This window comes from Salmo trutta, unplaced genomic scaffold (assembly GCF_901001165.1).
Source record: "Salmo trutta unplaced genomic scaffold, fSalTru1.1, whole genome shotgun sequence".
NCBI lineage: Eukaryota > Metazoa > Chordata > Actinopteri > Salmoniformes > Salmonidae > Salmo > Salmo trutta.
The window spans coordinates 1,325,359-1,339,252 of NW_021823237.1; the positions used below are offsets into that span (position 1 = coordinate 1,325,359).

At 55.2% G+C, this 13,894-nt stretch overlaps 1 protein-coding gene across 1 annotated transcript in view; it reads left to right on the plus strand.

Annotated features, from left to right (window-relative positions):
• Window positions 1-13,675, plus strand: part of LOC115189806 (uncharacterized) — a 30,481-nt gene extending 16,806 nt beyond the window's left edge. The window contains 9 exon segments of the mRNA XM_029748318.1: window positions 339-464; window positions 1,202-1,387; window positions 1,628-1,796; window positions 2,109-2,277; window positions 4,049-4,154; window positions 5,867-5,970; window positions 6,822-6,994; window positions 8,083-8,259; window positions 10,157-13,675. Of these exon segments, the coding sequence (XP_029604178.1) occupies window positions 339-464; window positions 1,202-1,387; window positions 1,628-1,796; window positions 2,109-2,277; window positions 4,049-4,154; window positions 5,867-5,970; window positions 6,822-6,994; window positions 8,083-8,259; window positions 10,157-13,155 (4,209 nt within the window). The 3' untranslated portion in view covers window positions 13,156-13,675.
• The last annotated feature ends 219 nt before the right edge of the window (window positions 13,676-13,894 follow it).

Consider the following 13,894-nt stretch of genomic DNA (forward strand, 5'->3'; position numbering starts at 1 on the left):
GACTCTGCGTCTCCTCCTGTAAGGACTCTGCGTCTCCTCCTGTAAGGACTCTGCGTCTCCTCCTGTAAGGACTCTGCGTCTCCTCTGTAAGGACTCTGCGTCTCCTCTGTAAGGACTCTGCGTCTCCTCTGTAAGGACTCTGCGTCTCCTCTGTAAGGACTCTGCGTCTCCTCTGTAAGGACTCTGCGTCTCCTCTGTAAGGACTCTTTACTCTGCGTCTCCCTCTGTAAGGACTCTGCGTCTCCCTCTGTAAGGACTCTGCGTCTCCTCCTCCTGTAAGGACTCGTGTGGACAGTATAAATGTGTATATATGAATCCTCTCTCTGTGTGTTCTCCAGGTATGGTTGACTCTAGCTGATCACTACCTCCACAGTATCTCTATCGACTGGGACAAAACTCTCCGCTTCGCTTTCAACGAACGCAGTAACCCTGACGATGACTCGCTGGGCATCCAGATTGTTAAGGTATCGCACAGACTGGTGTGTGTGTGTGTGTGTGTGTGTGTGTGTGTGTGTGTGGCAGGATATTTGTTCATGGAATCAACAGCTGTTCCCTCCTTCCCTTGTCCAGAGAGAACCATGAATTAGCAGGACAAGGTCCATATCTCTCTCTCTCTCACTCTCTCACTCTCTCACTCTCTCACTCTCTCACTCTCTCACTCTCTCACTCTCTCACTCTCTCACTCTCTCACTCTCTCACTCTCTCACTCTCTCACTCTCTCACTCTCTCACTCTCTCACTCTCTCACTCTCTCACTCTCTCACTCTCTCACTCTCTCACTCTCTCACTCTCTCACTCTCTCACTCTCTCACTCTCAAATCTCTCTCTCTCTCAAAACTCTCTCTCTCTCTCTCTCTCTCTCTCTCTCTCTCTCTCTCTCTCAAAACTCTCTCTCTCTCTCTCTCTCTCTCTCTCAACTCTCTCTCTCTCTCTCTCAAAACTCTTGTGTTATGTCATGTGGTCCCCTGGTACGGATGAATAAAGTCTTGTTGTTATGTCATGTGGTCCCCTGGTACGGATGAATAAAGTCTTGTTATGTCATGTGGTCCCCTGGTACGGATGAATAAAGTCTTATGTCATGTGGTCCCCTGGTACGGCTGAATAAAGTCTTATGTCATGTGGTCCCCTGGTACGGCTGAATAAAGTCTTGTTATGTCATGTGGTCCCCTGGTACGGCTGAATAAAGTCTTGTTGTTCATTAGGACCTACACAGGACAGGTTGCAGTTCATACTCCGGCCAGGAGGGGGAGCAGGACCGGGTGGTGCTGAAGAGGGTACTCCTGGCGTACGCTCGCTGGAATAAGGCTGTAGGATACTGTCAGGGCTTCAACGTTCTGGCAGCTCTCATACTGGAGGTTACCGAGGGCAACGAGAGCCACGCACTCAAGGTACACTCCTACCCTGCTCTGAAAGGGCTTCATTTATCTGTTCTCATTCCTACTGGTCCTCCAGGTGATGATCTACCTGATAGACAAGGTACACTCCTACCCTGCTCTGAAAGAGCATGATTTATCTGTTCTCATTCCTACTGGTCCTCCAGGTGATGATCTACCTGATAGACAAGGTACACTCCTACCCTGCTCTGAAAGGGCTTCATTTATCTGTTCTCATTCCTACTGGTCCTCCAGGTGATGATCTACCTGATAGACAAGGTGCTACCGGAGAGTTATTTTGCCAACAACCTGCGTTCTCTGTCTGTGGACATGGCCGTGTTTAGAGATCTGCTGAGGATGAAGCTTCCTCACCTCTCACAGCACCTCCACCTCCTGCAGAAGACTGCTGATAGAGAGGCTGGAGGTGGGTCTGTCTCTGTCATACGGACCGTTACTACTCCCCTGGCTAACGGACCGTTACTACTCCCCTGACTAACGGACCGTTACAACTCCCCTGACTAACGCCAGCGTGTGATACGGACCGTTACTACTCCCCTGACTAACGCCGGCATGGGATACGGACCGTTACAACTCCCCTGACTAACGCCGGCGTGTGATACGGACCGTTACAACTCCCCCGACTAACGCCGGGGTGTGTCTTACAGGCAGCTACGAGCCTCCCCCTGACAGGCAGCTACGAGCCTCCCCCTGACTAACGCCTTCGTGTGTCTTACAGGCAGCTACGAGCCTCCTCTGACCAACGTCTTCACGATGCAGTGGTTTCTGACCATGTTTGCGACGTGCCTGCCGCCCAACACCGTGCTGAAGATCTGGGACTCGGTGTTCTTCGAAGGTTCGGAGGTTCTTCTGAGGGTGGCTCTGGCCATCTGGTCTCACCTGGAGGAGTGAGTACCCTAACCCCTACACCCTAACCCCTACACCCTAACCCCTACACCCTAACCCCTACACCCTAACCCCTACACCCTAACCCCTACACCCTAACCCCTACACCCTAACCCCTACACCCTAACCCCTACACCCTAACCCCTACACCCTAACCCCTACACCCTAACCCCTACACCCTAACCCCTACACCCTAACCCCTACACCCTAACCCCTACACCCTAACCCCTACACCCTAACCCCTACACCCTAACCCCTACACACTAACCCCTACACACTAACCCCTACACACTAACCCCTACACACTGACCCCTACACACTGACCCCTACACACTGACCCCTACACACTGACCCCTACACACTGACCCCTACACACTGACCCCTACACACTGACCCCTACACACTGACCCCTACACACTGACCCCTACACACTGACCCCTACACACTGACCCCTACACACTAACCCTAACCCCTACACACTAACCCCTACACACTAACCCCTACACACTAACCCCTACACACTAACCCCTACACACTAACCCCTACACACTAACCCCTACACACTAACCCCTACACACTAACCCCTACACACTGACCCCTACACACTGACCCCTACACACTGACCCCTACACACTGACCCCTACACACTGACCCCTACACACTGACCCCTACACACTGACCCCTACACACTGACCCCTACACACTAACCCCTACACACTGACCCCTACACACTAACCCTAACCCCTACACCCTAACCCCTACACCCTAACCCCTACACCCTAACCCCTACACCCTAACCCCTACACCCTAACCCCTACACCCTAACCCCTACACACTAACCCCTACACACTAACCCCTACACACTAACCCCTAACACACTATACCCCTAACACACTATACCCCTAACACACTATACCCCTAACACACTATACCCCTAACACACTATACCCCTAACACACTATACCCCTAACACACTATACCCCTAACACACTATACCCCTAACACACTATAACCCTAACACACTATAACCCTAACACACTATAACCCTAACACACTATAACCCTAACACACTATAACCCCTAACACACTATAACCCTAACACACTATAACCCTAACCCCTACACACTATAACCCTAACCCCTACACACTAACCCCTGTGTTCCCTCTCTCTCCAGGCATATAGAGTGCACTATAACCCCTACACACTAACCCCTACACACTAACCCCTGTGTTCCCTCTCTATCCAGGCATATAGAGTACACTATAACCCCTACACCCTAACCCCTACACCCTAACCCCTACACACTAACCCCTGTGTTCCCTCTCTCTCCAGGCATATAGAGTACACCCTAACCCCTACACCCTAACCCCTACACCCTAACCCCTACACACTAACCCCTGTGTTTCCTCTCTCTCCAGGCATATAGAGTACACCCTAACCCCTACACCCTAACCCCTACACCCTAACCCCTACACCCTAACCCCTACACACTAACCCCTGTGTTCCTCTCTCTCCAGGCATATAGAGTACACCCTAACCCCTACACCCTAACCCCTACACCCTAACCCCTACACCCTAACCCCTACACCCTAACCCCTACACCCTAACCCCTACACACTAACCCCTGTGTTCCTCTCTCTCCAGGCATATAGAGTACACCCTAACCCCTACACCCTAACCCCTACACCCTAACCCCTACACCCTAACCCCTACACCCTAACCCCTACACCCTAACCCCTACACACTAACCCCTGTGTTCTCTCTCTCTCCAGGCATATAGAGTGCTGTCAAACAGCAGATGACTTCTACAGCACAATGGGATGGATCACTCAGGAGATGTTGGAGAACAGCCTCGTGGACTGTAGCCATCTCATGCAGGTGAGAGATGTTGGAGAACAACCTCATAGACTGTAGCCATCTCATGCAGGTGAGAGATGTTGGAGAACAACCTCATAGACTGTAGCCACCACACGGGGTTTGGAGAACAGCCTCGTGGACTGTAACCACCTCATGCAGGTGAGAGATGTTGGAGAACAGCCTCATAGACTGTAACCACCTCATGCAGGTGAGAGATGTTGGAGAGCGGCCTCATAGACTGTAGCCACCTCACGCGGTTTGGAGAACAGCCTCATAGACTGTAGCCACCTCACGCGGTTTGGAGAACAGCCTCATAGACTGTAGCCACCTCACGCGGGTTGGAGAACAGCCTCATAGACTGTAGCCACCTCACGCGGTTTGGAGAACGGCCTCATAGACTGTAGCCACCTCACGCGGTTTGTAGAGCTGCCTCGTAGACTGTAACCACCTCACGCGGGTTGGAGAGCGGCCTCGTGGACTGTAGCCACCTCACGCGGTTTGGAGAACGGCCTCATAGACTGTAGCCACCTCACGCGGGTTGGAGAGCGGCCTCGTGGACTGTAGCCACCTCATGCAGGTGAGAGATGTTGGAGAGCGGCCTCGTAGACTGTAACCACCTCACGCGGGTTGGAGAGCGGCCTCGTGGACTGTAGCCACCTCACGCGGGTTGGAGAGCGGCCTCGTGGACTGTAGCCACCTCACGCGGGTTGGAGAGCGGCCTCGTGGACTGTAACCACCTCACGCGGGTTGGAGAGCGGCCTCGTGGACTGTAGCCACCTCACGGGGGTTTGGAGAGCTGCCTCGTGGACTGTAGCCACCTCACGGGGGTTGGAGAGCGGCCTCGTAGACTGTAGCCACCTCACGCGGGTTGGAGAGCGGCCTCGTGGACTGTAGCCACCTCACGCGGGTTGGAGAGCGGCCTCGTAGACTGTAGCCACCTCACGGGGGTTTGGAGAGCGGCCTCGTGGACTGTAGCCACCTCACGCGGGTTGGAGAGCGGCCTCGTAGACTGTAGCCACCTCACGCGGGTTGGAGAGCGGCCTCGTGGACTGTAGCCACCTCACGCGGGTTGGAGAGCGGCCTCGTAGACTACCCTGATCCCTCTTGTCTCTCCATTCTACTACCCTGATCCCTCTTGTCTCTCCAGACAGTCTGCTACCCTGATCCCTCTTGTCTCTACAGTCTACTACCCTGATCCCTCTTGTCTCTCCAGGCTACTACCCTGATCCCTCTTGTCTCTCCAGGCTACTACCCTGATCCCTCTTGTCTCTCCAGTCTACTACCCTGATCCCTCTTGTCTCTCCAGTCTACTACCCTGATCCCTCTTGTCTCTCCAGTCTACTACCCTGATCCCTCTTGTCTCTCCAGTCTACTACCCTGATCCCTCTTGTCTCTCCAGTCTACTACCCTGATCCCTCTTGTCTCTCCAGTCTACTACCCTGATCCCTCTTGTCTCTCCAGTCTACTACCCTGATCCCTCTTGTCTCTCCAGTCTACTACCCTGATCCCTCTTGTCTCTCCAGACACTCTGCTACCCTGATCCCTCTTGTCTCTCCAGACACTCTGCTACCCTTATCCCTCTTGTCTCTCCAGACACTCTGCTACCCTGATCCCTCTTGTCTCTCCAGACGGTCTGCTACCCTGATCCCTCTTGTCTCTCCAGACGGTCTGCTACCCTGACCTCTCTTGTCTCTCCAGACGGTCTTCTACCCTGACCTCTCTTGTCTCTCCAGACGGTCTACTCCATGGCTGCGTTTCCATTCCCTCAGCTGGCTGAACTCCGAGAGAAATACACCTACAACATCACTCCCTTCCCCACATCCAACCCCAACGGCAGGTTGGTCAAACTGATATCTACAGGTCATGTAGTGTGTGTGTGTGTGTGTGTGTACAGGCGGATCTAGTCGTTAGGTACAGGCGGGTCTAGTCGTTAGCTACAGGCGGGTCTAGTCGTTAGCTACAGGCGGGTCTAGTCGTTAGCTACAGGCGGGTCTAGTCGTTAGCTACAGGCGGGTCTAGTCGTTAGCAACAGGCGGGTCTAGTCGTTAGCAACAGGCGGGTCTAGTCGTTAGCAACAGGCGGGTCTAGTCGTTAGCTACAGGCGGGTCTAGTCGTTAGCTACAGGCGGGTCTAGTCGTTAGCTACAGGCGGGTCTAGTCGTTAGCTACAGGCGGGTCTAGTCGTTAGCTACAGGCGGGTCTAGTCGTTAGCTACAGGCGGGTCTAGTCGTTAGCTACAGGCGGGTCTAGTCGTTAGCTACAGGCGGGTCTAGTCGTTGGGTCCAGGCGGGTCTAGTCGTCGGGTCCAGGCGGGTCTAGTCGTCGGGTCCAGGCGGGTCTAGTCGTCGGGTCCAGGCGGGTCTAGTCGTCGGGTCCAGGCGGGTCTAGTCGTCGGGTCCAGGCGGGTCTAGTCGTCGGGTCCAGGCGGGTCTAGTCGTCGTGTACTGGCGGGTGACTGTTGGCCGGCCGGCGGTAGAGATGGTGAGCAGTTGAAGTCTCTGGGGCTGGTAAAGTGATGTTGTATTCCAGTGGTGGTCCAGGTGGCTGGTAAAGTGATGTTGTATTCCAGTGGCGGTCCAGGTGGCTGGTAAAGTGATGTTGTATTCCAGTGGCGGTCCAGGTGGCTGGTAAAGTGATGTTGTATTCCAGTGGCGGTCTAGGTGGCTGGTAAAGTGATGTTGTATTCCAGTGGTGGTCTAGGTGGCTGGGAGGGCGATGAAGACGAGGATGAAGATGAAGATGCCGTGGTGACAGCAGCGTTGGGATGTTTGGGTCCGCTGGGTGGGCTGTTAGCACCAGAACTACAGCGCTACCAGAGACACATCAAAGGTTGGTCTGACCCTTGACCTCTCTCCTCTTCTACAGGCCAGGAAGCATTTCACTGTTAGTCTACACCTGTTGTTCACCTGGTCCATTAGTTTAATGTAGTGGTAGACAGTGTGTGTAGACCTAGAGTCCTGCTCTCTCCTCCTCCTGGTCCATTAGTTTAATGTAGTGGTAGACAGTGTGTGTAGACCTAGAGTCCTGCTCTCTCCTCCTGGTCCATTAGTTTAATGTAGTGGTAGACAGTGTGTGTAGACCTAGAGTCCTGCTCTCTCCTCCTGGTCCATTAGTTTAATGTAGTGGTAGACAGTGTGTGTAGACCTAGAGTCCTGCTCTCTCCTCCTGGTCCATTAGTTTAATGTAGTGGTAGACAGTGTGTGTAGACCTAGAGTCCTGCTCTCTCCTCCTGGTCTCCATTAGTTTAATGTAGTGGTAGACAGTGTGTGTGTAGACCTAGAGTCCTGCTCTCTCCTCCTGGTCCATTAGTTTAATGTAGTGGTAGACAGTGTGTGTAGACCTAGAGTCCTGCTCTCTCCTCCTGGTCCATTAGTTTAATGTAGTGGTAGACAGTGTGTGTAGACCTAGAGTCCTGCTCTCTCCTCCTGGTCCATTAGTTTAATGTAGTGGTAGACAGTGTGTGTAGACCTAGAGTCCTGCTCTCTCCTCCTGGTCCATTAGTTTAATGTAGTGGTAGACAGTGTGTGTAGACCTAGAGTCCTGCTCTCTCCTCCTGGTCCATTAGTTTAATGTAGTGGTAGACAGTGTGTGTAGACCTAGAGTCCTGCTCTCTCCTCCTGGTCCATTAGTTTAATGTAGTGGTAGACAGTGTGTGTAGACCTAGAGTCCTGCTCTCTCCTCCTGGTCCATTAGTTTAATGTAGTGGTAGACAGTGTGTGTAGACCTAGAGTCCTGCTCTCTCCTCCTGGTCCATTAGTTTAATGTAGTGGTAGACAGTGTGTGTAGACCTAGAGTCCTGCTCTCTCCTCCTGGTCCATTAGTTTAATGTAGTGGTAGACAGTGTGTGTAGACCTAGAGTCCTGCTCTCTCCTCCTCCTGCTCCTTGTATTTACTAGGTGATGTTTGACTCTCTCCTCTCCAGACCAGCGCGGGGGGGGAGCAGGGAGGTGACATGGCGGCCCTGAGTCCCGGGGCGGTGGACGGTGGCGGCAGAGCGGAGCATGAAGCGGCCGTGAACAGTATGCTTCAGGAGAGGATGAGTATGGACATCAGCGCTCTGAAGAAACAGTACTCACGTCTCAAGAGACATCAGCAACAACAGGCCAGGCAGCTGTACATACACACAGGTAACACACACACAGGTAACACACACACACACACAGGTAACACACACACACACACACACAGGTAACACACACACACACACACAGGTAACACACACACACACACACACAGGTAACACACACACACACACACACACACAGGTAACACACACACACACGGTCAACAAAAATCAAGTCATTTTTCCAACAATTGTTTACAGACAGATTATTTCACTTATAATTCACTGTATCACAATTCCAGTGGGTCAGAAGTTTACATACACTAAGTTGACTGGTGCCTTTAAACCGCTTGGAAAATTTCAGAAAATGATGTCATGGCTTTAGAAGCTTCTGATAGGCTAATTGACATCATTTGAGTCAATTGGAGGTGTACCTGTGGATGTATTTCAAGGCCTACCTTCAAACTCAGTGCCTCTTTGCTTGACATCATGGGAAAATCAAAAGAAATCAGCCAAGACCTCAGAAAATAAATTGTAGACCTCCACAAGTCTGGTTCATCCTTGATGAAGATGGAGAATGTGGTGGTGTCCGTCGATGGATGGATTGAGGAGGTGGGGGTGTCCATAGATGGACGGATGGAGGAGGTGGGGGTGTCCGTAGATGGGCGGATTGAGGAGGTGGGGGTGTCCATAGATGGACGGATGGAGGAGGTGGGGGTGTCCGTCGATGGACGGATGGAGGAGGTGGGGGTGTCCGTCGATGGGCGGATGGAGGAGGTGGGGGTGTCCGTCGATGGACGGATGGAGGAGGTGGGGGTGTCCGTCGATGGACGGATGGAGGAGGTGGGGGTGTCCGTCGATGGACGGATGGAGGAGGTGGGGGTGTCCGTCGATGGACGGATGGAGGAGGTGGGGGTCTGGGCTGCCGTTAGCTGGTCTGGGGTTGGATGGTGCCGGTCTGGGGTTGGATGGTGCCGGTCTGGGGTTGGATGGTGCCGGTCTGGGGTTGGATGGTGCCGGTCTGGGGTTGGATGGTGCTCGCTCTTCTCTTTGACTGACAGGAGAGCGTCAGTCTGTCAGGCCAGGCGGCTGCCCATCTAAACACGGCATCACCCAATAGGAATCTACTACTAGTGTAACACACTTCCATTGGATTTGACTTCCCCCTGTGCTTCTATATTCCCTCCAAAACTATTTCTCTAACTCCCAGATGTTGTCCGTCTCCAGTAAATCACCACTCAAAGCTCCTTATAACCAAAAGCAGTATTTTATTGTAACTCTCGTAAAGCTTCATCTCGTTCCCGTGATAAATGTAATCTCTGTGGTCTGAGTTTGGTTCGTCTCGTTCCCGTGATAAATGTAATCTCTGTGGTGAGGTCTGAGTTTGGTGCCGAGCCAGAACGTTGTCTTTAATCCTAGATGTTCTTCATTGCTGTGTGTGGAATCCTCTTTAGCATCACGTCATGCTACTGCGGTCTGCAGACTGAACGTAGACCGGGACACACTGAGCTGGTCTGTGTCTGTCTTCTCTCTCCTGTAGATCGATGTCCAGCCAGGACGTAGACCAGGACACACTGAGCTGGTCTGTGTCTGTCTTCTCTCTCCTGTAGATCGATGTCCAGCCAGGACGTAGACCAGGACACACTGAGCTGACCTGTGTGTGTCTTCTCTCTCCTGTAGATCGATGTCCAGCCAGGACGTAGACCAGGACACACTGAGCTGACCTGTGTGTGTCTTCTCTCTCCTGTAGATCGATGTCCAGCCAGGACGTAGACCAGGACACACTGAGCTGACCTGTGTGTGTCTTCTCTCTCCTGTAGATCGATGTCCAGCCAGGACGTAGACCAGGACACACTGAGCTGACCTGTGTGTGTCTTCTCTCTCCTGTAGATCGATGTCCAGCCAGAACGTAGACCAGGACATACTGAGCTGACCTGTGTGTGTATGTCTTCTCTCTGTAGATCGATGTCCAGCCACCAGTGTGTTAGCGTCTCAACTCCGACCTTCTCCTGTCGTCAACCACCTGTTGCTAGGCAGGAAGCCCAGGAACAGCCGGGAACGGCCTCCGTCCTGTCCCCGCGGCCTGCAGGGAGGTGTCCCCCTGTCCCAGGGACAGTCCAGCCCTGCCACCGCCGCCCCTAGAGGGGAGAGAGGGAGGACCGGACTGGTATCTCATGCTGAAGACTGTCGGAGCAGGGCGGGGTCCCCCTGGCGTGCCCACGTACGTACCCACCGCAGGAACGTAGCCCGGGTACAGCTAGGGTTTGGAGACGTGGAGGACAGACGCCCTGGTCAGACGGAGGAGGAGGAGGAGGACAGACGCCCTGGTCAGACGGAGGAGGAGGACAGACGCCCTGGTCAGACGGAGGAGGAGGAGGAGGACAGACGCCCTGGTCAGACGGAGGAGGAGGACAGACGCCCTGGTCAGACGGAGGAGGAGGACAGACGCCCTGGTCAGACGGGGGAGGAGGAGGAGGACAGACGCCCTGGTCAGACGGGGGAGGAGGAGGAGGACAGACGCCCTGGTCAGACGGAGGAGGAGGAGGAGGACAGACGCCCTGGTCAGACGGAGGAGGAGGACAGACGCCCTGGTCAGACGGAGGAGGAGGAGGACAGACGCCCTGGTCAGACGGAGGAGGAGGAGGACAGACGCCCTGGTCAGACGGAGGAGGAGGAGGACAGACGCCCTGGTCAGACGGAGGAGGAGGAGGACAGACGCCCTGGTCAGACGGAGGAGGAGGAGGACAGACGCCCTGGTCAGACGGAGGAGGAGGAGGACAGACGCCCTGGTCAGACGGAGGAGGAGGAGGACAGACGCCCTGGTCAGACGGAGGAGGAGGAGGACAGACGCCCTGGTCAGACGGAGGAGGAGGAGGACAGACGCCCTGGTCAGACGGGGGAGGAGGACAGACGCCCTGGTCAGACGGGGGAGGAGGACAGACGCCCTGGTCAGACGGGGGAGGAGGACAGACGCCCTGGTCAGACGGGGGAGGAGGACAGACGCCCTGGTCAGACGGGGGAGGAGGACAGACGCCCTGGTCAGACGGGGGAGGAGGACAGACGCCCTGGTCAGACGGGGGAGGAGGAGAGAGATGGTGTGGGTGAGGGAAAGGCTGATGATGAGGGTAGTCACCTCCCTGTGTCTCCTGCCCAGACCTCCAGGAAGGAGGAGCACCTGGTGTCTCTAGAGCTGGACTCTGGGTCAGAACTAAACCAGAACCCACCTCCACGACCCTCCTCTGACCCGGACGCGCCGCCCTCCTCTGACCCGGACGCGCCGCCCTCCTCTGACCCGGACGCGCCGCCCTCCTCTGACCCGGACGCGCCGCCCTCCTCTGACCCGGACGCGCCGCCCTCCTCTGACCCGGACGCGCCGCCCTCCTCTGACCCGGACGCGCTGCCCTCCTCTCCCTCCATCCCAGAGATGCCTGTCCTGCCTCCTCTTCCTCGACCATCATCACACCTCCACGGTCAACAGTCCGACCCTTCAGTCTCCTATCAGAACATCTACTGTAGCCCTGTTACCCCCTCTAACCCCCACAGCCCTGTTACCCCCTCTAACCCCCACAGCCCTGTTACCCTCTCTAACCCCCACAGCCCTGTTACCCTCTCTAACCCCCACAGCCCTGTTACCCTCTCTAACCCCCACAGCCCTGTTACCCCCTCTAACCCCCACAGCCCTGTTACCCCCTCTAACCCCCACAGCCCTGTTACCCCCTCTAACCCCCACAGCCCTGTTACCCCCTCTCACCCCCACAGCCCTGTTACCCCCTCTAACCCCCACAGCCCTGTTACCCCCTCTAACCCCCACAGCCCTGTTACCCCCTCTAACCCCCACAGCCCTGTTACCCCCTCTAACCCCCACAGCCCTGTTACCCTCTCTAACCCCCACAGCCCTGTTACCCTCTCTAACCCCCACAGCCCTGTTACCCTCTCTAACCCCCACAGCCCTGTTACCCCCTCTAACCCCCACAGCCCTGTTACCCTCTCTAACCCCCACAGCCCTGATAGCTTTGTTACCCTCTCTAACCCCCCTACTCCTGTTACCCCCTCTAACCCCCACAGCCCTGTTACCCTCTGTAACCACCACAGCCCTGTTACCCCCTCTATCCCCCACAGCCCTGGTAGCCTTGTTACCCCCTCTAACCCCCACAGCCCTGTTACCCCCTCTAACCCCCACAGCCCTGTTACCCTCTCTAACCCCCACAGCCCTGGTATTCCTGTTACCCCCTCTAACCCCCACAGCCCTGATAGCTTTGTTACCCTCTCTAACCCCCCTACTCCTGTTACCCTCTCCAACCCCCACAGCCCTGTTACCCCCTCTAACCCCCACAGCCCTGTTACCCCCTCTAACCCCCACAGCCCTGGTAGCCTTGTTACCCCCTCTAACCCCCCTACTCCTGTTACCCTCTCTAACCCCCACAGCCCTGGTAGCCCTGTAACCCCCTCTAACCCCCACAGCCCTGTTACCCCCTCTAACCCCCACAGCCCAGTTACCCCCTCTAACCCCCACAGCCCAGTTACCCCCTCTAACCCCCACAGCCCAGTTACCCCTCCATCCCCCTCCCTCCCTCTCTCCTGCCCCTCCGTGCCCCAGGACCATCCCAGGACCCCTCCATCCCCCTCCCTCCCTCTCTCCTGCCCCTCCGTGCCCCAGGACCATCCCAGGACCCCTCCATCCCCCTCCCTCCCTCTCTCCTGCCCCTCCGTGCCCCAGGACCATCCCAGGACCCCTCCATCCCCCTCCCTCCCTCTCTCCTGCCCCTCCGTGCCCCAGGACCATCCCAGGACCACCTCCCGCCAGGTGTTCTCTCCCTTCCCGAGTGTGAAACAGCACAGGAGGTCGGCTGCAGCCCGTAACCTGGGTCTCTACGGTCCCACACCCAGAACCCCTACAGTTCACTTCCCTGGGCTCAGCCTGGGCCGTGCTGCTTCCACTCTGTCCACCAGGAGGCGCTAGAGGCCACGCCTCACTGACTGGCCGGCTCTGGTTCTCTCTGGGTGGGGGGGGTGGGGGGGACTGTACCTGAGAGAGACAGGTGGGGTCAGTAATCAGCTATGGTCTGATCCACTGCTGTAGGATAGGACCTTAACTCTCCACAGTGGAGGTCACTGCCCTCTCAACCACTGGGAAGAGGAAGATCTGCTATGTAACTTCCTGTGTTGTGGTCATTTCCTCCCCCCTGCTGGAAGCTGTAAACTGGGATCGTCTCTGTCCACTCATCTTCTATCCCAGGTCACGTTCTCTTCACCGTATAAACACAATGTTCAACTCCTTCCTCCTCTCAGCTGATTTCTGTTCCCACTTCCTGTCTGCCTGTTTGCTTCCTGTCAATGTCTCTCCACAGTAAGACGCCATACTAAAAGATCCGTAGACCGTATGTCCGTGATGTGATTTGTAATTGTTGGTAAATGAACCCGCGCCATTGTGGGGTGAGAGGTCACTGCACTGCTAATAAAGAAGGTGAAATTATGCTGTCAATCCGTGTTTTATTTTATCGAGCTCCGTTGGATCTGGAGCGATCGCCTGTAAAATGTTCTGAGACGACAACGCGGACCTTCCACGCTACAGACGGACCGTCGCGCCCGATTTTCAGGGCTTCAGCGAGCTTGAAATGGAAAAGTAATTTCCCTTTGAGCAGATATATGCAGCGTTTACCGTTTCCGCTAACGATGCCTTTAAACTTTAACACTGTAGC